The 23,316-nt window shown below is 46.4% G+C and overlaps 3 protein-coding genes and 1 long non-coding RNA gene across 8 annotated transcripts in view; 1 reads left to right on the top strand and 3 right to left on the bottom strand.

Moving 5' to 3' along the window:
* LOC135093097 (uncharacterized) overlaps window positions 1–4,438 on the top strand; it is a 30,852-nt gene extending 26,414 nt beyond the window's left edge. For all 3 annotated transcript variants that reach the window (XR_010263192.1, XR_010263191.1, XR_010263190.1), the window contains exons 3-4: window positions 3,811–3,995; window positions 4,306–4,438. This is a non-coding gene — a long non-coding RNA (uncharacterized LOC135093097). The remainder of the gene's footprint in view (window positions 1–3,810; window positions 3,996–4,305) is intronic.
* Window positions 380–5,470, bottom strand: LOC135093094 (SET domain-containing protein SmydA-8-like). 2 transcript variants are annotated; one of them, XM_063991988.1, is made up of 8 exons: window positions 5,318–5,470; window positions 4,404–4,561; window positions 3,823–3,981; window positions 3,309–3,540; window positions 2,740–2,865; window positions 2,240–2,512; window positions 1,884–2,111; window positions 380–1,342 (listed from the first exon to the last, which is right to left on the bottom strand). In XM_063991988.1, exons 2-8 carry the CDS (start codon window positions 4,496–4,498, stop codon window positions 1,010–1,012), a joined length of 1,446 nt encoding a protein of 481 aa, XP_063848058.1. In that variant the 5' UTR covers window positions 4,499–4,561; window positions 5,318–5,470; the 3' UTR covers window positions 380–1,009. The 2 variants fall into 2 exon arrangements, with proteins under 2 accessions (XP_063848058.1, XP_063848057.1); XM_063991987.1 differs by lacking the exon at window positions 5,318–5,470 and adding an exon at window positions 5,093–5,249.
* A 426-nt stretch (window positions 5,471–5,896) lies between these two features.
* LOC135093098 (SET domain-containing protein SmydA-8-like) lies at window positions 5,897–12,917 on the bottom strand. Of its 2 annotated transcripts, none has more exons than XM_063991992.1 (5): window positions 12,820–12,917; window positions 8,928–9,099; window positions 8,266–8,423; window positions 7,703–7,858; window positions 5,897–7,475 (listed from the first exon to the last, which is right to left on the bottom strand). In XM_063991992.1, exons 1-5 carry the CDS (start codon window positions 12,900–12,902, stop codon window positions 6,335–6,337), a joined length of 1,710 nt encoding a protein of 569 aa, XP_063848062.1. In that variant the 5' UTR covers window positions 12,903–12,917; the 3' UTR covers window positions 5,897–6,334. The 2 variants fall into 2 exon arrangements, with proteins under 2 accessions (XP_063848062.1, XP_063848061.1); XM_063991991.1 differs by lacking the exon at window positions 12,820–12,917 and adding an exon at window positions 9,468–12,569.
* Window positions 12,918–16,139: 3,222 nt separating this feature from the next.
* LOC135093110 (small integral membrane protein 12-like) lies at window positions 16,140–23,151 on the bottom strand. The gene is made up of 3 exons (XM_063992012.1): window positions 23,009–23,151; window positions 18,080–18,223; window positions 16,140–17,352 (listed from the first exon to the last, which is right to left on the bottom strand). Exons 1-3 carry the CDS (start codon window positions 23,026–23,028, stop codon window positions 17,145–17,147), a joined length of 372 nt encoding a protein of 123 aa, XP_063848082.1. The 5' UTR covers window positions 23,029–23,151; the 3' UTR covers window positions 16,140–17,144.
* Between the last annotated feature and the right edge of the window lie 165 nt (window positions 23,152–23,316).

A 23,316-nucleotide genomic window follows, 5' to 3' on the forward strand; every position in this document is an offset into this window, starting at 1 on the left:
CACACACATTGGCACATGCAACAATGTATAACACTACTATTAATACCATGCCCTTCTCCTCCTCCTCATCCTCCTCTTCTGCCCTTTCATTATGTCCTCCTCCTCCTCTTCTCCCCTATTCCTAGTTTTCTTTCTTTAGTTCATCTTTCTCTTGTTATTAATAGTTTTTTTCCTTTTTTGTCTTTTCCTTTTTGTCATTCTTTGTTATCTAATTTGTTTGTGATTCTATTTATTTTGTCCTGGTTTTCTTTCAATTTTTCTGTCTGTAATTTGAATTCCTTGTCATTTTATTCCCATTTTTCTCATTCTTTGTCATAAAAATAAAGAAAAAAAAGAAGGAACCATTTAGGTGTTGCACTGAGCCAAATAAAACAACACATTATGAGAAACATTTATTTCCCCACACTGCAACACCTACTTCCATTAGTTATCAAAAAGACAGTTTGAATAATTAGTAAGACGTCTAACTACCTTCCTTAACCTTCCTTAAAAATTCCTACCTTTCTTCCTTCCTTCACCTCAATCCAGAATTAACCAAGAAAATGATCAGTTAAATACAGCTTTCCCAACCATGCTAGTAAATGAATAATACAATATACAATATCCCAACCTTTCTCACCTCCTCACACTCACGCACTCCCACGTTTCCTCCTCAGCTTCTCTCACACTCTCACACACAGAAGTCCTATTTCTCTTTATTACAATCCTTCCCTAGTCCTTTTGTTTCCTCACCTCTGTATTACAAATCTTTTAAACATCCTTTCTCACTGTATCTCATTCATTTTTTCAGCAAACTCTGCATTAAATGCCTTTTGAAACACATTCTTCCTCTCTATTACAGTTCTCAGCAACTAATCTCTCCCTAACTCTATATTAGAAACATTTTAACACCTTTCATCACTGTAAACTCATCTTTCATCTCCATACATTTCTTAGTCTCTCTCATCTCTTCTCACACTATCACACAAGCCTTCCATTTCCTCTTCTCCTCTCTTCTTCTCTCTTACACTCACACCAGCCCCACAGCCAGCATCCACTTCCCAATCCGTATCACCTCCTCCTCACACGTGTGACACAGCTGCCCCTCTGGTGTGTCTGGGGCCTCATCTCGAAAAATGTCCATGGTTTTCTTCAGCAACGCCTTGGAGAGAAGCATGCGTTTCTTCAGCTGTTGGCGGGAGATGCGGTTGAGGGCGAAGTGTCTCTGGGCGCTCTGCAGGATGGTTTTGTGGTACTCGTAGAAGGTGAGGCCAACACAGTGGGCGGTGTGGGCAGTAGAGGGGTCCAGGCGAGAGCATACTGTCAGGAACTCCTTGCAAGCTGCTTCCTTCTTGGCAATCTCCTGTGTGTGGGAGAAAATGGAGTTATTCTTTGTTTTTTTTTTTGCCTTTTTTAGTGTTGTGATTTCTTGGGTGTCTCCTGAGCAGAGAAAGAGAAGAATATAGTTAAAATTGTGCTATTCTTTAGTTTGTCCTTTTCTTTGGCAATTGTGTGGTCAGAGGAGAGAGAAAATTGGGGCTTTACTTGGCAGCCTGGTGACTTCCTGGCTGTCTCCTGGTGGAAAGGAAGAAAAGACTGTTTAATTTTTTTTACTTTTCCTTTCCATGCATACTGAGTAACTGTTCTTTTTGGTGATGTCCTGTGAGGTGAGAGAAAGTCTTTTTCTCCTAGCAATCCCACACGAGGCAGCCCAGACAGAGCACCACACACACACACACACACACACACACACACTTAGCCCCATCTGCCTAGTGAAAAGAAAACATCATGGACCACCATGCAATACCGCAGAAGCTTAGGCACACCCCAGCTGGCCATGCACATCCACAGCAATATAAATACCTATCTCCACCTATCTTGTACAGAAGAGAGCAATTATTGACCTGCCAGTGTGTGTCATCCTTGTCCCCATTGTCTGCCTTCTCCTGCGTCCTGGCGTACAGCTGCAGCAGGGAGTGTTTGACGGCATGCAGGTGGTAGTGGTTGGGATGCACTTTCTTCAGCCACTCCCCCTGCAGGGCCTCCAGGCTGGTGATGGTCGGGTTCCCCAGAGCCTCCTCCACTGCAGCACCCAGGGCCAGACTCAGGGCCAGTGCCTCCTCCACACTTACCTAAAGGGACACAGTGAAGGAACAGATAACATTTCACTAGATTTGCCAAACACACACACACACACACGCATTCACACTTAAATATCACTTCACACAAAAGAATAGACAAATAAACTTTACACACACACCTGCAGGCCACACCCGCAACACACCCAGGGCGCAGTGTCATCAAGTGGGTTGGATGGCAGCACATTCTTTCTGCATCGGCGACAGACAAGAGCAGAGAAATTTGTGTCGAGCTCAGTGGGGTCAGAGCAGCGACGACAGCTACAGTTAACATGCCTGGTGTGTCGGAGGTGGTCCCTGCGCGCCCGTGTGCCCCATAGGATGTCTGTGTAGAGACCGGTGATGGGGTCTCCTTTTGCTATTGGGTCCGAGGCTAGCAGGGTCAACTTCCCATCCTGGCATAGCGGAAAGAAATATTTAAGTATTTTTGTGTATTATGGTGCGTTTGTGTTGAGGAATTCTATTTTTGCTGCTATATTTTTGTGTGTTGGTTGGTTTGTTGGGTGGAAGACAACATGGGTGTATGTGGTGTCTCTTTGTGCCTGGGTGTGGGTGTGGGTGTCTCTGTGTGCTCAATTATGATTTATCTAGATGCTACTACTACTACTACTACCACACTAACCTTCCACTGTGGCTTAGTGTTGGGCATACAGGAGTGACTGACAAGAGATGCCATGGGGTAGAGTGCCATCACCTCAGCATACGGCATCTTAGTGGGCACTTGGTTCAGCTGCAGGAGGCTTAGGATCTGCAGGGAGAGACTAGGATGTTAGATGACTCATCCTTGCTCTGTCCACCTCAATAATGCAAGAGTTAACCAGTGTTGTCAGTCAATAATGTTATTAATACTAGCATAGAGATGCAGGAAAGTGTTCTATGAAGTGGGAATCAGTGCTGTATATTACTTAAAGCCTGACTAATCATATGTGTGGCCTTTGGAAACACCCACAGCAAGAGAACAAAGTCATTACAGGCCAGAAATTTAAAAGTAGCACCACTCCTAGTACTGTCAGTCTCAGAGGAAGAACATAAGTGACTCACAGTTAACATAGTAGTGTCAGAAGAATTATATCATCTGTGGCCTTTGAGAGCACCTATAGTGAGAGAGTAAGGCTAATATGCAACTTAAAAGCACCACTAACACCACTCCTAGCACTCTCAGTCTCAGAGGAGCAGAACACCCTCACTCACAGTCACAATTGAGGCGTCAGAGGAATCAACTCCCGGGCAGCTGTGTAGTCTGAAAGTGTCCCGCAGTGCTGTGGCCACCTGCTGCAGCTGCTGGATGTGCTCTTGCTCCAGCTGTAGTTGCTGCTGCTGGTGTTGTGTGGTGGAGGAATGCAGGCGTGTGGTGTTGAGCCGCGCAGTACAGGTTCTCCACCGCTGTGCCTCCGCCCCGCCCTGCCCCGCCACCACCAGGCACCTGTGGATGTAGCAGTGGAGATAAACCTTGTAGACTTAAACAGATAAACAAATAATTAAGAATTCCTGGATAAATTAATAATAAAATGCATCACAGAATATTAAGACCTCACTGCCTCTCTCTGTCTTGCTGCCTGCCTGTCTTTCAACACCCATCACCTCACCCATCACTCAGAACACAAACACCTTCCTATATCTATCTTAGTGACGTACTCCATCTCTACTGTGACCTAACCTGGTGCCCCTAACCCTGACTTCTCCTCCTTGACAGCTGTGACCTCACCTGAGTGGCATGACCAGTTCATAGGGATGGCTTGGTGACCCGGGGACCTGCTGGAGGGAGATGGTGATCCCGGCTGCCCTGGTGACCCTACACTCTGGCTGGTGGTCAGGGCTGGCCTCACACTGCCGGCCACACAGCGGCCATGAGCACTGGGAACATCTGGGGAGAGGCAGGTGTGTGTGTATGAGAGAGAGAGAGAGAGAGAGAGAGAGAGAGAGAGAGAGAGAGAGAGAGAGAGAGAGAGAGAGAGAGAGAGAGAGAGAGAGAGAGAGAGAGAGAGAGAGAGAGAGAGAGAGAGAGAGCTTATTTGGCTATATTTGTAAACTTCTCTTCCTCCTTCTTCCTTCTTCTCCTCCTCCTCCTCTTTCTCCTACTCTTCTTGTTCATCTTCCTACTGGTCTTCTTCCTTCTTCCTTCTGCTTCCCTTTCTCTTCCTCTCCTCCTCCTCCTCCTCCTCCTTCTAATCCTTCTCTCTTCCTTCAGAGTTGCCACCACCACCACCACTACCCTCTTCAACCTCCTCCTCTTCTTCCTCTTTCTTCTATCATCTCAACCTGCCCTCTCTCCTCCTCCTCCCTCACCTGTAGTCCCCCGAGGTCCTCCTGTAGCAGCCGAGACACAGGGGCTCCGAGTCCTGCCTGGGGCCAATCACCAAGGGCGCCTCACTCAGGATCATCTCCCCCACTTCCAGGTCACGTGAGGCCACCAGCAGACGACCCACATCCTTCCTCTTGGTCACCTTGGGATAGTAGTAGTAATAGTAGTAGTAGCAGTAATAGTTTGTTAACTATTGGTGTTTGTTGAAGATTTTTATTATTTATTTTTTAAGAATATTTGTCTTAAATATTACGTTCGTTTTTCTTTTTGTTAATTTAATTTATTTTTTATTAGAATTATATGCATTCTTATATATTTTATAGTTTTTTTTAATACCAACCTATCATATTATTATTATTATTATTATTATTAGATTATGATTAATGTGAATAACTATACATATACATTATCAGTTTGCTTATTATAGTTTTTTTTAGAAATATAGAAATATAGTTAACTCTCTCTCTCTCTCTCTCTCTCTCTCTCTCTCTCTCTCTCTCTCTCTCTGCATCATGTCTTCATTTTCCTTAATTATTCTCTTTTCTCTACAACACACGCACACACACACACTTTCTTTACAACACAAGCGAATTACTACAGGGAACTCTCTCTCTCTCTCTCTCTCTCTCTCTCTCTCTCTCTCTCTCTCTCTCTCTCTCTCTCTCTCTCTTACCGTGAACGGCCTGCACGCGTCCTTGTGAGCCACCCATCCTTCTTTCTGACACGCCCTGCTGCAGTAGAACACCTCCTTGCAACCAGTACACCTCGTCTCCGCCTCCTTGCCGCACCACCCACACGCCCCCCCGCCCATCCCGCCCTCACAGCTCCCAGTAGGCACACGTGGCGCCCAATACTGAGGTGGCACCCTACCCACAGCCAAAAACAAGTGCCATGCTACCTTAATCTTGCGTCAGGCACCTCTGCTCTCCTCAAGTCGCCGCTCTGCTCTCCGCCTCCTCCTCTTCTTCTTGCTCCTCGTTTTCTTTTCTTTTTTTATTCTTCTTTTTTTTTCTTTTTCCTTCTCTTGGCACTGAGGAAAGTTTACGTGTATGGGGGGAGGGAGGTTGGGATACTCTCTCTCTCTCTCTCTCTCTCTCTCTCTCTCTCTCTCTCTCTCTCTCTCTCTCTCTCTCTCTCTCTCTCTCTCTCTCTCTCATTAGGTTACTGTCGTTTTCTCTTTCGTAACTTTTGTAGTCTTAAGTAGAGAGAGAGAGAGAGAGAGAGAGAGAGAGAGAGAGAGAGAGAGAGTAAATAGAAGTGGGGAGTTTAATGGGGAAGGAATGAAGAGAGAGAGAGAGAGAGAGAGAGAGAGAGAGAGAGAGAGAGAGAGGAAAGAGGGGGGGAAGGGAGAGGCGTGTTGGAGGAAGCATGCCCAAAATATCTCTGAGCGTGAGAGGGAGAAAGGGGCGACACACACATACACACACACACACACACACACACGGCAGGCATGAGTGGTAATGAAACACAGTTCTCTTCTATAAACACTTTTAAACATCAACAACAGAAAAAAAACAACCCATTTTCAAGCAGCGGCTCTCTCTTACACACACATACACACGCACACACTCTATACTGCTACCCAAATGATCTGTGTCTGTCTGTCTGTCTGTCTGTTGGTTCTGTTGGTGTGGGTGATGTGTTATGAGTACTCTGAAACGCCCTGTTCTCCCACCACGACTGTTTCCTAAGGCCACAAAGGTGATTAGCCGGATTCTCAAGAGTGAGTCTCCTGTACATAATGTGGAAATCTTGTTAATCTGTCACTAGAGCCATAAAAACACCCTTAAAAAGCCGTGTAACTTCAACTAGACCCTTTCGAATGTCGTGGAGGCGCGGCGCAGGAGTGTTTTGGATTACAGTCCATGATGCTGCGTCTGTGTCGATGGTGTTGGGGCGTCGTGGTGTTGCGGTGTTATGGCGCCGCTATGCTCGCCTCCCACTGCCGTAGCTCCGCCAGGTTGGCCTTGGCCATGGCGCACAGCTTGCCCTCCGGCTGGTCCAGCGGCTCGTCCTGCAGCACTCTGATGCACTGCTGCAGCAGCGCCTTGGCTGTCTCAATGTCCTTCCTCAGCGCCGCGGACTCCTTCTGTGGGGCGTCGGGGTCGCCGCGTGCGCGCGCCAGCACGGCGAGATGGTACTCGTAGAGCGCCACGCCGGCGTAGGGGCCGAGGCGCGCCATGCCGGGGTCCAGCGCCGTGCACACCTTGAGGAAGTCCTGACACAGCCGCTCCTTGCGCCGCATGTGCTCAGGCGCCGCGGCGGATGGGTCGCGGCCATACATCTGCAGCAGCGTGTGTCTGGCGGCGAACAAGTGGAAGTGGTTGGGGTGCACCGTAACGCGCGCGTGGTGATTCACCAGTTCCTCCAGGCGCCGCAGCTCGGGGTTGGCCAGCGCCGCCTCCACCTCCTCGCCCAGCCGCAGGTTGGCGTCGGTCACTTCCTCCGAGGACTGCGTGGCGCTGCACGAGGCGCAGATCCAGTCTGCCAGCTCGTCCAGGGGCGCGGCGGACAGCAGGAACCCGTTGGTGCAGCTCTGGCAACGCAGCGCGGAGAAGTGCGTGCCCAGTTCGGTGGGGTCGGCACAACGGCAGCACGTGCACATGAAATATTTGCTGTGCTTGAGGTGGTCGCGCCGCGCCGCAGTCCCCCAAAGAATGTGCGTGTACATGGTGCTGAGGTGCTCGCCGCGCCGGATGTCCACGGCGGCGCGCAGCACCACGCGGCGCTCCTCCGTGAAGGAGTGGCGCGTGTTGGGCGTGCAGGAGTGCTCCATCATGGCGAAGGTTGGGAACAGACCCAGTATCTCCGTCTCCGCCAGGCGGATCTCAAGCGCGTTTACGTCCATGATGCCCGTCACCGTGTGGATGGTGCGCTCAGAGCTGTCGATCTCCTCCTCAGAGAACTCCTGCAGAAAGAAATAGTTCCGCAGGAAGTTCACGATACGCTTCTGGTTCTGCTCGTGCACGTGCGTGCCCACGCGGTCCTCGTAGTGGCTCTCCAGTGCCAGCAGCTGCTCGTAGCGCCGCGGCGACCGCTTCTTCAGGGCCAGGCACCTGTGAGGAGGAGGGGCTGTAACGGGCACGCGTGGAACACTATGATGATAATGATAATGATAATAACAATAATAATAATAATAATAATGATATTAATACCACCAACTTAGTGTCTCCTGAATCACCCATCCAAGCACTATCCAGACGCAGCGTTGCTTAACCTCGCTGATTGCTCGAGAAGCGCAGCGTAACCTAGTGTGGTCTTTCTCTCTCACCCACCCACGCACCTCATGGCAAAGATGACCTCATAGAAGTGGTTGGTCTCGTCAAAGTTCTGGATGTCAATGGGCGATCCGATCTCCTGGCCCACCACGCACTCGGGCTGGTGGTCCGCCGAGCTGCAGCACTGCGGCCCGCACATCGGCCACCCGCACCGCTCACACCTGGGGGCAGTGCACGCTTCAGCAGGCTGATGGGGCATGGGGGGAGGTGAGGGAGGGTGACACATGTAGGATATGGTGATGCATGATAATGGTGTCCTTAGCAGTATTCATGGTGCCTATACATACATAGCTATCTTTTGAGAGTTTACTGCATTTCATTCTTTCCTCCCTCTTACCCTCCTCTCTCTAATCTTCTTACCCTTTCTCTCTCCTCTTATCTCTCTCCCTCCTACCATTCTTCCTCTCCCTTCCCTCCCTCTCACCCTCTTTCTGATACCGCTCCTCTCCCCTCCCTTCCTAACCCTCTTTATCCTATCCTCCCTCCCTCCCTCCCGTCATCTTACTCTCTCCATATGTCCTCCCTACCTCTCCCCGTCTCCCTTCCAGCCTCCCTCATATCCCCTCACCTGTAGGAGCCGTCCACTCTCTTGTAGCACCCCAGACACACGGGCTCCGTCACCTGCTTCGGGCCTACCACAATCGGATCCTCTCGAAGAATAATGTCCCCTGCCTTGAGGTCACGTGAGGCAACCATGTACCGTCCCAGCTCGGGGGAGTGTAGCACCTGAGAGAGAGAGAGAGAGAGAGAGAGAGAGAGAGAGAGAGAGAGAGAGAGAGAGAGAGAGATTAATGGGTTGGTTTTAATTTAGTTTCAAAAGAATGTTCTCGTGTATACAAAGGAACATAAAGGAATACAAAGGATGCCCGAACAACAACGAAAAGGAATGAATGAATTAAGATGTACTTCATAACACTGAGAGGGAAGGGATTAATGAAGAGCGTGAGGACAAACAATAAGAAAAGAAAAGAAAAAAGAAGAGGACGAATGATAAAATTGCCTGAGAGATGATTAGAGGAAAAAAATGTTTGAAGGAAAAGAAGAAACGAAAATAGAATATAAATAAAAAGATAAAAAAGAGATGAAGGAATAAATTGTTAAGTTACCTGAGAAACTGATAGAAAAAAAAATGAGAAGGAAAGCAAGAATAAAGTTTGAATATAATTAAAAGATAAATAAAGAAAGAAAGAAGGAATGAATGAATAAAGAATTAGCAGTTAGTGGCATTACCTGGAAAGGCTGGCATTGATCTTTATGTCCCTGCTTCCAATGCTCTCTCTGGCACTCCCTCTTGCAGTAAAAGGCTTGTCTGCAATTAGAGCACCGGAGTTTCGCGAGGAATCCACAGTTTGCACACATCCCCACCTCCGCCTCCTGCCCCTCCTCGCCGCTACCCTCCATGCTGCAAAGAGAGAGAGATAGGTCAGGTTAGGTTGCGGGGTTGGAATGTGGTGTGTTTGGTTTCATAAAGAGGCCGTTTGGTTAAGAGGGGTGTGTTAGGTTAGAGAGTTGTAGGTTAAATTGTGCTGTTACTACTTGTTACTACTACTACTACTACTACTACTGCTGCTGCTGCTGCTGCTGCTACTACTACCACCACCGCCACCACCACCACCACAACAACAACAACAACTACTACTACTACTACTACTATTTCATATATTTACATGATCTTGAATCGACTTTACAACTCTCTCTCTCTCTCTCTCTCTCTCTCTCTCTCTCTCTCTCTCTCTCTCTCTCTCTCTCTCTCTCTCTCTCTCTCTTAACCTGAAGACTCTGCGGCGTAACTCAGGAAGATAATCCCAAGTCTTCTTCTTCTCTTCCTCCCTCCTCCTTCTCTCCTCCTCCTCCTCCTCCTTTTTCTTCTTCTTTTCTTCCTTTGCTTCTTGTCTCTCATCATCTTCTTTCTCCATTTGTGAGTTTTCTTCTTCTTTTTCTTCTTTCTCTTTCTCACCTGCTTCCTTCCCCTCCTCCTCCTCATTCTCCTCCTCCTCCTCCTCCACCTCTTTCTTCATCGTCTTCCTCTTCTCCTCCTCCTCCTCCTCTTCCTTTTCCTGTATTCTTTTCTCTTCCTCTTTCATTTCTGCTTCATTTATGTCTTTTCTCCTCTTGTCTTCCTCTTCTTGTCTCCTTCTCTCTTCCTTTTCCTCCTCTTCTTTCTTCTTCCTCTTCTTTTCTTCTTCTTCCCTTTCCTTCCTCTCTTTCTCCTCTTTCTTCTTTATTTCCTCTTCCTTCCTTCTTCTTTCTTCTTCTTCTTCCTTCTTTCTTTTCTTCTCTTCTTCTTCCCTTTCTTCCCTCTCTTTCTCTTCTTTCTTCTTTATTTCCTCTTCCTTCTTTCTTCTTTCGTCTTCTTCCTTCTTTCTTTTCTTCTCTTCGTTTTCCTTCTGTCTCTGTTCTTCTTCCTCTTCCTTCTTCTTCTTTATCATGTCCTCTTCCTTCTTCTTCTTTATCATTTCCTCTTCCTTCTTCCTCCTTTCCTTTTCTTCTCTTTCTTTTGCTTCTTTTTTCCTCTCCTCCTCCTCTTCCTTCATCCTTTTCTCCTCCTCCTTTATTTTCTCTTCTTTTTTCCTCGTTATTTCTTCCTCCTTCTTTCCCTCCTCTTCTTCCCTCCTCGTTACCTCCTCTCTCTTCTTCTTCCTCTTTTCAGCACCATCTCCTCCTCCCTCCTCCTCTTCTTTCTTATCTTCCTTCTTCTCCTCCTCTTCCTTCTCTCCCAGGGCGCCTCTTTCTTTCCTTCCTTCCTCTTTCTTCCCTCTTCCACGTGGGCGCCTTCCTCTACCCCCCCTCGCCTTCTCTCCTCTCCCACTCTCACTTTCTCTCCTTTCTCTCCCTTTTCCTCTCCCTCTTGATTCTCCTGTGACCTTTTCTGGGACTTGTGCCGCATTAATGACCTTTTGCTCTTCATCTGTGACCTTTCTCGGTGTCTGTGCTTTGCCTGCGACCTTTCCCGGCGTCTGTTGTGCTTGAGTGACCTTCTCTGCAATGATTAGCTCCTCTGTGACCTTTTTTGGTGCGTGTGATTCATTTGTGACCTTTTCCGGTGCTTGTGCTTCATCTGTGAGCTTTTCTGGGATCTTTACTTTATTTGTGATCTTTTCCGAGGTTTGTGCTTCATTCATGACTTCTTCCGAGGTCTGGACTTCATCTGTGACCTTTCTTGGCGTCTGTGGTTCATTCGTGTCCTTTTCTGGCACATGTGCTTCATCTGTGACCTTTTCCGGTGCCTGAGCTTTGTCTGTGACCTTTCCCGGTGTTTGTGCTTCATTTGTGATCATTTTTAGTGTTTGTGCTTCATCTGTGACCTTTTCTCTCACGTTCGGCGCACTGTTGATCTCATTTTTCGATTTTTGTGCTTCTGTGACCTTTTCTATCGTTTGTACATCATTAGTGTTTTTTTCTGACGTCTGTGCTTCATTCGTGAGCTTTTCTGGCGTCTGTGCTTCATTTGTGACCTTTTCTGGCATTTGTGATTCATTTGTGACCTTATCTAACATTTGTGTTTCATTTGTGATCTTATCTGGCATTTGTGGTTCATTTGTGACCTTATTTGGCATCTGTGGTTCATTTGTGACCTTATCTGGCATATGTGGTTCATTTGTGACCTTATCTGGCATGTGTGCTTCATTTGTGTCCTTTCCTGGCGACAATTCTTGCGTGACCTGTGCTTCCTGAGTCACTTGTGCTTCCTGTAGCCCCGTCAGGAGCGGCGTGCCCTTCCCCGGGGTCCTGACGGGGCTGGAGGCGGCCCTGTCCTTTCCGCCCCTTCCCCTGCCTCCCCTCCTGCCACCCCTGCTGGACTTGGCGGGGGCGGCGTGATGGTGGCCGCGCCCCGGAGCGTCACTGCTGACCGCTGCATCTGCTGGCGTCTCCTCATTTGTCGTTTTCGTTGCTGTCGTCGTCGGTGTGGCTTCGGTGGTCGTCGTTGTCGAGGCGGTGTCGGTGCTTTCGTCTGGCGTGTGTAGCTGGGGTGCGTCTGGAGAGTGTGGTAAAGGTGAGTCTGGCGCGGTGTGTGGCTGGACTGCCTCAGGGTTGTTTACCAGAAGTGCCTCGGGTGTGGCGCGGGGGGGTGACGGCCTGGGCATTGTCGTGGTCGTGTCCGTGGCGGCACGGTCGTGGTCGTGGTCGTCTAGGTACAGCGTGGCCCCAGGCACCCTCTCCATGGGCAGCCAGGCGCCCCCAGGCACCCTCGTGACGGGCGGGTGGGGGTCGGGGGTGGGCGCAGCAGGATCGGGGTAGGGCGTGGGCGTGGGCGCCTCACTCGTGGGACAGTTGTCGTGTATCGTGGCCAGGTCGGGGGGCGCGGCGCCCTGCCCCCAGTCCTCGGGCGTGGTGGCGGAGGGTAGCACCTTCCGGGCGAAGGCCGCCAGCAGCTTGCCGACGCCCTGCTGTGTGGCGGCGCCGGCCTGTGCCAGGCTGTCTTGCACGTGGTCCAGCCTGGCCTCCAGCCTGCCGCCCGCTGCCTCCAGCAGGCTGCTCCTCCTGTCCAGGCCACGCACCGCCTCCCGCAGCGCCTGCACCTCCCCAGTGAGACAGGCCACCGCGGCACCCTCCTCCCTGCCCTGCGCCTCGCACTCCCGCACGGCTCCCCACAGCCGCTGTACCTCCCGCGCCGCCTCCCGCACCTGCTGCTCCGCCGCTGCCAGGCGACTCTCACCCTCCGCCTGCCGCCGCCACCACTCCTCCAGCAGCGCCTCCACCACGGCCCCGCCCTGCCCCGCCATGGCGCCCAGCCCTCCTGCCGCTTCCTCCGTGTGTGTGTGTTTGTGTGTGTGTGTGTGTGTGTGTGTGTGTGTCTCTGTTCCGCCTCAGAACACGCCGCGCACGCCCGCACGCACCAGCACGTGCACCACGCAAACGCTATTCACTCCCCGCTGATGTCCACCACGCCACCACACCACCACACTGCACCATACGCGTGCTCCTCCTCCACCACCACTGTCACCACCACACCAGCAGCAGCAGCAGCAGCAGGTCGTCCAGGAAGTAAAGTCACCCCGCAAATATTTCTCACGCTAGCAGCAGCAGCAGCAGACGACGGCAAGGTCTGCTGCGCTGTTTTCAGCCACGCCGCGACCTCCTCCCTCTCCCTCTCCCTCACCCACTCTCACTTATAGCTCACCCATCCTGACGGCTTGGCCTCGGACCCTCGCGCCCCCCACCTTTCTTCGGGGGGACGGGGGTGGGGGAGGTGCCCCCGCTCATTATCAAGAGTATTCTCACGTCTTATGTTAAAATAGGAGACGCTGGAGTGATTTGCCTCCGCGAGCAAAGAGTGCGTGCAGGTGATGGCTTCCTGCACCATTGTTATAAATACCCGCCACGTGGCCCAGCTGGCCTGCTTGCCCGCCTCGCCTGCCCTGCCTCACCTACACACACCTACACACGCCTTACCTACACACACATACCCTGCCTCACGTGCCCTGCCTCTTCTACCCTGCCTCACCTGCCGCGCTTTTCCGTCTCACCTACTTCTTTGCCCTGCCGCACACACACACACACACACACATATACACACACCAGCCTCTCTCATCTCTCTTCACATCTCGACCATTCACCTCTTCACTTATTTTGTCACCGCCGCATTTCTTCACTTAAAAATACGCATTTGCATCTCTCTACCACTACTGCTACTACTACTACTACTACTACTACTACTACTAGCACATCTTGCTTTATTTTTCCACTAACACCAATTCACTTTTAAAATACGTACTTTCCACACCTCCCAACCACCATCACCACCACTACTACTACTACTACTACTACTACTACTTCTAACACTACTACACCACCGTCATTACTCACCTGATTTATTGATGCAAGTCTTGACCAATGTTGTTGTGTTTATCGCTGGATTCACTGGACAAAACACCACAGGAAGTCTCTCGTGTGTCCGTATAAATAGAATGATGTGGTTTTCTTTTTCTTTGCGTCGAAGTTTTTATTTTTATATTGATTTTTTTTTATCCCTCTCTCTCTCTCTCTCTCTTTCTCTTTCTCTTTCTCTCTCTTTCTCACGAACAAGTCCTGCTTAGGCGAGGGCAGGCCACTGTGTGTGTGTGTGTGTGTGTGTGTGCGTGTGTGTGTGCGTGTGTGTGTCAGGAAAGAACGAGATGTGGGACTTGGCACATAATTCTCTCTCTCTCTCTCTCTCTCTCTCTCTCTCTCTCTCTCTCTCTCTCTCTCATTATGTTTATATATGTCTGTCTGTCTATCTATTTTATCTATCTGTCTGTCTGTCTGTCTGTCTGTCTGTCTCTCCTGTCTGTCCCCCATCCTTCCCTCTTCCCCCCCCCCTCTCTCTCTCTCTCTCTCTCTCTCTCTCTCTCTCTCTCTCTCTCTCTCTCTCTCTCTCTCTCTCTCTCTGGCACCTTGAAGGAGAAAGTAGAGTGCCAACTTTATTTTTAGAGAGAGAGAGAGAGAGAGAGAGAGAGAGAGGCCTTACTAGAAATAGCCATCATTAACATATCTAAATGCAACGAGACTTTACGTAATACACACATTCCTCTCTGTCACCATTGCTACATAGACTGATAAGAAAGACAAGAACATTTACTGGCAAACCAGGACACTGTAGGCAGAGAAGGAGAGAGAATTAAACTATTAGTAGTCATAAGCACACAAGGGTTGGTGCAGGAAGCCATCAGGCCTACACGTGGCAGTCCCTGTATAAAGCATGCCTATATTCCCACCTATCATTCTCATCCATTAACCTGTCTTCGTTATCCATGAGATCATACAAACACCCTTGAAAACTCCAGTAACTTGTGTTGCCTGACAAAACATCACTTATTTACATTGTGCTGAATTATTATATATTTGCACTTGAGGTTGATATAAGGAAGCAATGAAGGAGAATCTAAATTTAATCCCCTCTTTCGTTCTACAAAATAACATCACTCGGTCTCTTTTTTATGATACAGTTTGCTCTTTCACCCAACAAAACTTATTTGTGTAGTTCTGAATTAATGTATTTCAATAGAAGATTGTAATAGGGAAACATTGAAAGGAATTAATCTGTTGCTAATCCTGCAAGCACCTTTAAAATTTCCTGCAGCTTCTCTCACCCCACAAATCACTCATGCACACACACACACACACACACACACACAGTTCTGAGTTAAATGTTTTTCACAGGAGGCTAAAATAACCAAGCAATGAAAGAGAACCTAAATTTAGTTCACTCTTTCTTGCTTCCTGTTGTTTCCCTTGTGTTCTTATATGTTCTTAAGACTTGACAAATTTATGGATGGGACGATAGATGGAAAGAGGCAGGTGTGTTTTATACAGTGACTGTCACATGTAGGCCTCATGGCTTCCTGCACCAACCCTTGTGTTCTTGTGCTCTTATTCTCCTTTACTCTGCAAAACATCCTTTCATGCATAACTAAATCATGTATTTCAATGTATTTCCACAGGAGGATGAAGTATACATGGATTCTCTGAAGGGAAATATCTTTAGGAAGCTTCTGAAACCAGCAAACAATGACTTCACAGCATATCACTATTGGAGAGGCAGTGATGGGGTTCCTCAGGTCAGCACCAACACCCACAGTAGGTAATGCTTGTGACTTCCTTTGTAGTGTTTGTGTACAGTAAAACCTCAGTAAATGGGACCCCTCTAAGTCAGATATGGGTTAAGTCAGACACTTTTAGGGGAGTGAGGAAGGCATGGCATGAAAACCTTGACAAATCTGTTACAAATGGTACATGCAAGAAAGAGCTGAAGGGGAAAACCTCAATGAAATCTGTCTGTAAATGGTACATGGCAGAGAGAGCTGAAGAAGTAACAGTGCATGGCCGAGACTCAAGGAATTGAAACACAGTGCTGGGTTTGGATAGTTTGGTGTTTTGGTTAAGTTAGATCAGCCTTCCCCCCCCAATTAGTCCGACTTAATGAGGTTTTACTGTATGCGTTTCTCAAGCTGGGGGTGTGAGGGTGACTGGGATGGTGATGATAGGATAAGTACATGTTTCTTAAGCTGTAATGTTTCTGTGTGTGTGTGTGTGTGTGTGTGTGTTTCTCAAGCTGGGAGTGTTAGAGTGACTGAAGTGTTGGATGACAAAGCAAGTACATGTTTTTTAAGCTGTGATGTATCTGTGTAGGCATTTCTTAAGCTTGGTAAGGGTGACTAAGGTGATGCATGATAGAGTGAGTATGTTTCTCAAGCTGGGTAGGGTGATATGCATGACAGGGGGGGTAATATGTAGGTGTTTTCAAGCTGGGAGTGACAGTGGTGTGTTTGAGAGAATATACAACACTCGACTGAATTCTGGTATGTAGTGAGTTTCCATCAATAGACAAACAAGTCCTGCTGGTATAGAAGTGGTAGTAATAGTAGTGGTGGTGGCCTTAGTAGTAGTAGTAGTAGTAGTAGTAGTAGTAGTAGCAGCAGTGGTATTAGTAGTAGTGGTTTGTTGTAAAATAAAATAAATAAATAAAAGAATCAAATTATTATTCATCTGCTTCCTTCTCCTCCTCCTCCTTATCATACAAACTCTTACATTAAACTTTCACTCTCCTTTGAATACTTCCACATTGAGACATCACAGTTTTATATACATGAGCAAAGCACCACATTTTCATGCACTAACCCTCAACCACAAATAATTACATTCAGAAATAATTATTAATACTTTCTCTCTTTTCCCTGAAGGCTTCAATCACCTCTTTCCCTTCCTTCCTCTTCTGCTAAGTCTGAATTATATATCTCTACAATCAGAATTACAATTTATCATCCTGTTTTTTGACACTATCCTTGTGCTGAGCTCTCATATTTCTGCTGTGTAAAAATATATCAACCTCCTGTTTCCTTGCTTTTCTCTCTCCTGTGTCTCTTTCACTAACCAAGAATTACAAATTTTTACATTCAGACAAGAAATGAATCCTTTATTTCCTTCCCTGTTCCCTCAAGCATCAGTCTCTCTCTTTCCAGTCCTCTTATACTATGTTACCCTGATTTGCACATTTTTACAGCCAAGATACACAAATTTTTACACTGAAGATAAAAAATTAATCATCACTTTCCTTCCTTATTCCCTCAAGCATTACCCATTTTCCTTCCACTTTGTTCCAGTAAGCCTGAGTTACAAATTTTTATATTGAAAATAGAAGTTAATCCTCTTTTTCCTTCTCTATTCCCTTAAATATCACCCTTTTTGCTTCTCCTTTCCTCCTCTTTCAGGAAGCTCCTTTATTTGTTTATACACCAGACTGGCAAGCCCACACACTCACTCCCCATACCTCCATACACACATTAACCCTCCTTACAATGAAAAAATGAAAAACATCACTCCTTTTCCTACTCTAATCTCTTAAACATCACTCTTTCTCCTTCCTGTCCTTTCTGTTAAGTCTGAATCACAAGTTTTTACACTCAAGCATCATCCTAAATCATCCTATATACTTCCCAGCCACCTACCTCTCCCCTATTCCCTCAACCATCACCCTGTCCCCTTCCCGTCCTCCTCCATTAGGCTTGGAGACACATTGCGCTCAAATATTGTCTTGGGAACAAATGCTTTCTCCTTCAGTGTCACCTGCTCTGCCTTGTCGCCCTCCACTAACTCCTTCAGTAGTCGGTCTGTCCTCTGGTCCTCCACTGACGGTCGGCTGGGAGGTGGAGTGCGGAAGTGTTTCTCCACATTGTACCTGGAATGGTAGAGGGTGTGTTAGTCTGTGGTTTGTGTGTGGTTTGTCCTTGTGTGTGCTGACTGCTGGAAGATTTCTGATGTTCTATTTTTTGTGGTTTATCTATCTATCTGTCTATCTTTTCAATGTGTCTGGAATGGTGAGAGTATGTTAGTGTGGGCTATCTATCTATCTGTCTGTCTATCTTTTCAATGTGCCTGGAATGGTGAGAGTGTGTTAATCTGGTGGCTTATCCATCTATATGTCTACCATTTCAGTGTGTCTGGAATGGTGGGAGTATGTTAGTGTGGGCTATCTATCTATCTGTCTGTCTATCTTTTCAATGTGTCTGGAACTATGGAGTGTGTTAGTCTAGTGTGCTCTATCTATCTATCTTTTCAATGCGTCAGTAATTATAGCAGTGTGTTAGTCTGGTGTGCTCTATCTATCCATCTACCAGTATGAACTAAGCCTTAGCTGAAATATTCATCACCACAGACAGTTATCCCTTTCACTGCTACACAAACTTTTTACTTCATTGCCCATCACTTTTTTGACACTGTTCTTGTGATGAGCTCTCATAAATATTTCTGCAATGCAAAAATATATCAACCTTTAGTTTCCTCTCTTTTCTCTCCTCAAATCAAATTTTACAATGTCAGGAAGATTAGCAAAGGATGAAAAAAAGGTTAACTAGACATTCACCCTTTCTCATTCACCCACTCACCCATTCCTCCCCAACTCTCACCCTACAAAGCCGATGACTGCAGCGAAGGGCAGGGTGATGTAGGGAGCATAAGTCCTTAGAACCACCATGAGTGGCCACATTGTGAGGGCTGTGGTGGTGGTGGTGGTGGTGGTAACTTCAGGCTTGGTGGTGGTGGTGGTGAAGCTGTAAAGTGGACATTTGTTAGTGGTGTGGATGGTATTAAGGTGGTGTGGTGTGGTGTGGTGTGGTGGTGATGCTAAGGGAAGAGTGTTATGGTGGTGGTGGTGGTGGTGTGTTAGGGGTGAGATTTTATTTTATTTCTCTTTACTGGTGTGGTGTGGTGTGGTGTGGTGTGGTGTGGTGTGGCGCTGTGTGGTGCTATGTGGTGTGGTGATGGTGGTAGTAATAGTATTTTCAAACATTCTTCCCAAACCACAATGATAACCAACATTTTTAACAGTCTGACCCAAAGAGAAAACACTAACAAACATTACTAATATTTAAACACCCAATCTGTCCTCAAAGACCCACAATAACCAACATTAATAACATTTAAAGTCTCAAAACAACTTAGTAACAAATATCATGAACGTTATTTCCCCAAAACCACCACAACAAAGCATTATATAAGACTCAAACCCTCATAACATTCACCCGGTTACAGATTTTCAATCTTTAACACACATTTAACACCATATGGACCTAAGCCCCAGCAAGACGAGGCCCTGAAGATTAATTTCCGTCACTTACCGTCCCTGGGCACCCTTCAGGACCCTTAGAATAGGCCTAAATGTAAGCCTAGCGGGACATCAGCCGCGGGGTTGGACGGAGGTAAACACACACGTCGATCGTGATCTTGAAGGTACATGTGGCTTTTGTGAGTCTTTCTCTAAAGGTGCTCCATCCCATATCACCTCTCAAGGCTTCAACTGCTGTGCACCTCGGTGCACTCAGTGCCATCCTTGCTACTCTATTCTGGCCCACTTCTAACTTATCAATTTCACTTTCATTCCATGCAATCACATCCATACCATACATTATACATGGCACAGCCACACTCTTCCGCACTTCTCTGAACACATCATACTTGCTCTCATCCTTGCCGCGCTTCCTAATCACTGGTTTACCATACTTATCTTTTCATTCTTTGCCTTTGCATCTATATGCGCAATGCCCTGGCGGTAAAAAAAAAAAAACGTCTTTGAGACAAAGAAATCCGTGAGTGACTGCCGCAGGTCTGCCTCATTTACGAAGCGTTTTCCCACGAAGGTGGTTGTTCAGGGAGAGGGTGGTAATCTGCTGGCGCAAGGTCCGGGGAGTAAGATTGCAGGGTGTCTGCCAGGCAAGTCGCTCTATGGAATCCCCGCGTCCCCGCGCCACATGAGGCTTGGCATTGTCATGGAATAACAGTACACGTTTGCGGTTAATATCACGCTTCTGTTTGGGGTAATGAATTAATCTGATACCTTGAGGGAAAGGTTGGCGCATTCAAGTGGCCCGCGAGGTGGCAAGTGATTTTTCAACTCAATACTATTGTAACATTTCTTCTTTCCTTACCAAGGGCACCTCACACCATCTCGGGATTCGGGGCGTGTGTGTCTGGGAGAAGGACTTCATCTGGGCGGCGGGGAACAGCAGCTGTAGCGGCGGCTGGCTGGGCTCACCCTCTTGCGATCAGTCACGGGGAGGTGGTAGCTTGCTGGTCCCGCGCGGCGCGGGGTAACCCTGTGTGCTGCCTTGCCTCAGTGATACAGTTCTATTATCTAGAATTTTCTACAAAGTTTTTATAATTATGAGTAAACGGGTAACCATCCAGTATATAGTACGAAGGAATCGTGCTTGAAGATGCAGGCAAGGAGCAGCACACGTTATAGACAGAGATTTGCGTGAGTGGAGAGGTGACGAGGTTAAGAGCGATGTAATACTGTCATCTACAGTATTATTATCAACAAGGCTCTCCTATTAAATGAATTATTAATGTTTTAAACATAGAAAGCAGTAAACCTGGTGGGATGGAGCAGAGAGCAGTCACCATTGCCCAGCCAAAGTCAAGCAGAGACGCAAAGCGGAGAGAACCACAGCGAGCCCGTAGCTTGCTCGGCACCCTCCTTCCGCAAGCTTGGCCAGCCGCCACCTCGCACTCCTGCTGGCCGGCCCGCTTTCAGAGGAGAGCAACTGAATGTATCATCCTGGGAAAGCAGCAAATGGACGGAATCCATAGGTTTATCAGTTATTAAGTCAATGGGAGAGCTATGGATACTATATGAGACTTACTGGTTGGGTTACAAGAGAAGTTGCCGTGAACGTGTTACTGTCGCTCCATAACGTCATTACGTGCCCGGCCACTTTGTGATGTTATTCAGGTGGCAAGATGTGCCCACCATTGCACTATCCGTATGTGAGCACTAATCCACAGTGTATCTCGCCTATATATGCATAGTCACGAAATGCACTGAATGGGGTAGTTTCAAGCGTTCTGAGCGAGGTTTTTGTGATATTTCACGTCTTTTCAGGATCATTTCGCAGTTCAAACACACTACATATTTAGAAACTAACAATGGACAATCATTTATCCTTGTTTTGTCAAAGTTCCTTGAGGCACGGAGGAGGTATTTGCAAATTTATCCCCGCGAGGCGAAAATCTGGCCGTAACTTGCTGGTAGGGGTTGGGAGGGTCCCTGTGGTTGTGGGGAGTGGGGGTGTACATGCGGGGATGGAGGGGGGTAAGAGGAGACGGAGGTGATGAGGGGGGGTAAAGTGCAGTTTGGGGGTGGGGGGGGTCCCTTTGGTTGTGGGGAGAGGGGGTAAGCACGTGGGGATGGAGGGGGGTCAGAGGAGTGGGAGGTGACGGGGAGGTGAGAAGGGGGGTAAAGTTTAAATGCTTATCATCGCCAGAATTATATCTTTCCGTATTGATCACCTAGCAATGACAACGTTTTTATATGTGTGTTACCGTAAACTTGTGCAACTTTTATATATGTATCTTATTATGTTAGTAAGTATCCAGAAAGTGTCGTTCCTACTTAGTAATTGTAAATTTTGTTATAATAATATTGACATCCGATACGCATATAATATTGCAATAGGTTTTGATCATTTGCATCTTTTTAGTTTATCAATTTGCCAAAAGCGGAGTCAACGTTTGGAAGAGTTTTCCAGTATACTAATAGAATAACTAAATACAAAAACAAAGGTTTGCCTAAGATATCTATTAAAAGTCACATTGTGTTTAGTCAACCTCTAAACGTAATTTTGAACGAAAAACTAGGATTTTGCAGATTTTCGTAATACTTTAATACAATCTGGTGTGTTTATATAAGAAACGGGTACTATCCAACTACAATATGTCAAATTTACTGCTTGAAACGAATACATATTGTTTATTGCACTGTTTTGCGTGTAATCAGTTCCAATTATTAGAACAACAATTACTGTAGACTAATATCTTTGGACAAAAACATTTAAGTTGAACGATGTAATAAGAAGAGACGCTGATACGAAAATATTCACTTGGACTTGAGAGAATAGACTATGACGTCAGAAGCAATAGACGAAAGAATGCTGATACTTAAAGAATCGGATTAACTAAATAAATCCTTATTAAAGTATCAAAGAGTTTTAACCCATTTAAGCCGAAAAATGAAAGTAAAAATTTGATGTTGCGGCTTTGATATATGCATAATGTGAGCGTAAACTGCAAACATATGATGAAAAATACTCCATATGTACAATGGCTCTCATTTTATTGACGAAAATGTGTTGTTGCGCAAACGCAACGAGCAGCGTTTCGACCCCAATACATGTTGCGTAAACGCAACTATCGGCACACAAGGAGAACCATCAGAAAAAAAAAAAAAAAACATACATACATACATACATACATATGGGCATAATGGGAAACAAATTTGCTCTTCATATGAAAAACTAAAGGAGCCGGCTAGGATAAAATTCTTACCATGGAAGAATTTAAAAAACGCCATATAAAATTCACTTTTGATACATAATTAGAATTTCCTGACTAAAAAAGGAAACCTTGAATTTCTTGATTATAAATGAAAGAAACCCAAAGAATACAGTTCTCGAAGTGGGAAAATGAGGTGCATGTGATAATGAAAAAGAAAAATCATGATAAAGAAATAGTACAACCTACCTTACATACATTTTCACAGGCTTCTCCTGGCCTACATGGTATGGTACTGCACTGAACACTTTTGATGCAGGTACTCGTATACTTTACATTTCTGGCATATGAATACAGTCTGATTGTTACACAACCTGCAACGACAGCGTTTTGGAGGATCCGATTTTACGATGTGATGCCCATCATTATCATAGCGCATTTGCGCAGATACACCTGCAACACTGAGAACTGATCGTGATCTTCCTGGATTATTTGGCTTTTTGCCGTGATTCTGTAGCCATTCAGTAGCAGCAGCACGTATGAATGACAACATATCCTCTTTGTAATTTCCTTCTTGCAAAAATCCAGGCATTGTTTACACATACTGTAATCAAGTATGTGACAGTTGGAAAGTACCACTTTTTCCAACGAATTGAAGGCCGGTACTGAGCAACATTTTGATCTATCCTATCAACACCACCCATTTTCCGATTATACTGATGCATGGCATTTGGCATCAAAACATTCATACGCTTCTGAGAAGCAACATAGCGTTCAGCCTTCACTACTGGTGATACTCCATACTCAGATGATGCAATGGTAACAATGCCATTACCTTGCCAGCGTGCTGCAGTTATCCCTGATTTAGCATCACAAAAATGTTTTTCAGATCCCCTAGGTAATTTCATAAACTTTGCAGAATTTGTAATCGGGCATTTTTACACAACTGTCATCAGCATACTATCAAATAAAATATGGTTCAAAAGGGTTCTGTCATGAAAGCAAACACAGAAGATTCTTATGAAATAGACATGAACAAATACTCGATGATAATTTTAATTACTCACCTCTTTTTTGATGAAGACATTGCATTTCAGAAAGTGGAGCTCCTTTCACTTGCTTTTCCTTTCAAATGATGAGACGTGTGACATTATATGAACCTTCCACTGGGAGTTCTGGGTGTCTACTTGCAGCTACAGGATATAACATGCCGTCCTTTCGGTGTAGCTCGACATCATGTTGTAGCTTATTTCACGTTGCGTTGACGCAACGAGCGGCGTAAATGGGTTAATATAGATACAAACTCTGTTTTTATTATTCATTAAAGGTTTTATTATTTTATGTGTATTTCCTGCACAATAACATTTGTCATCTC

This window comes from Scylla paramamosain, chromosome 41 (genome assembly GCF_035594125.1).
Source record: "Scylla paramamosain isolate STU-SP2022 chromosome 41, ASM3559412v1, whole genome shotgun sequence".
NCBI lineage: Eukaryota > Metazoa > Arthropoda > Malacostraca > Decapoda > Portunidae > Scylla > Scylla paramamosain.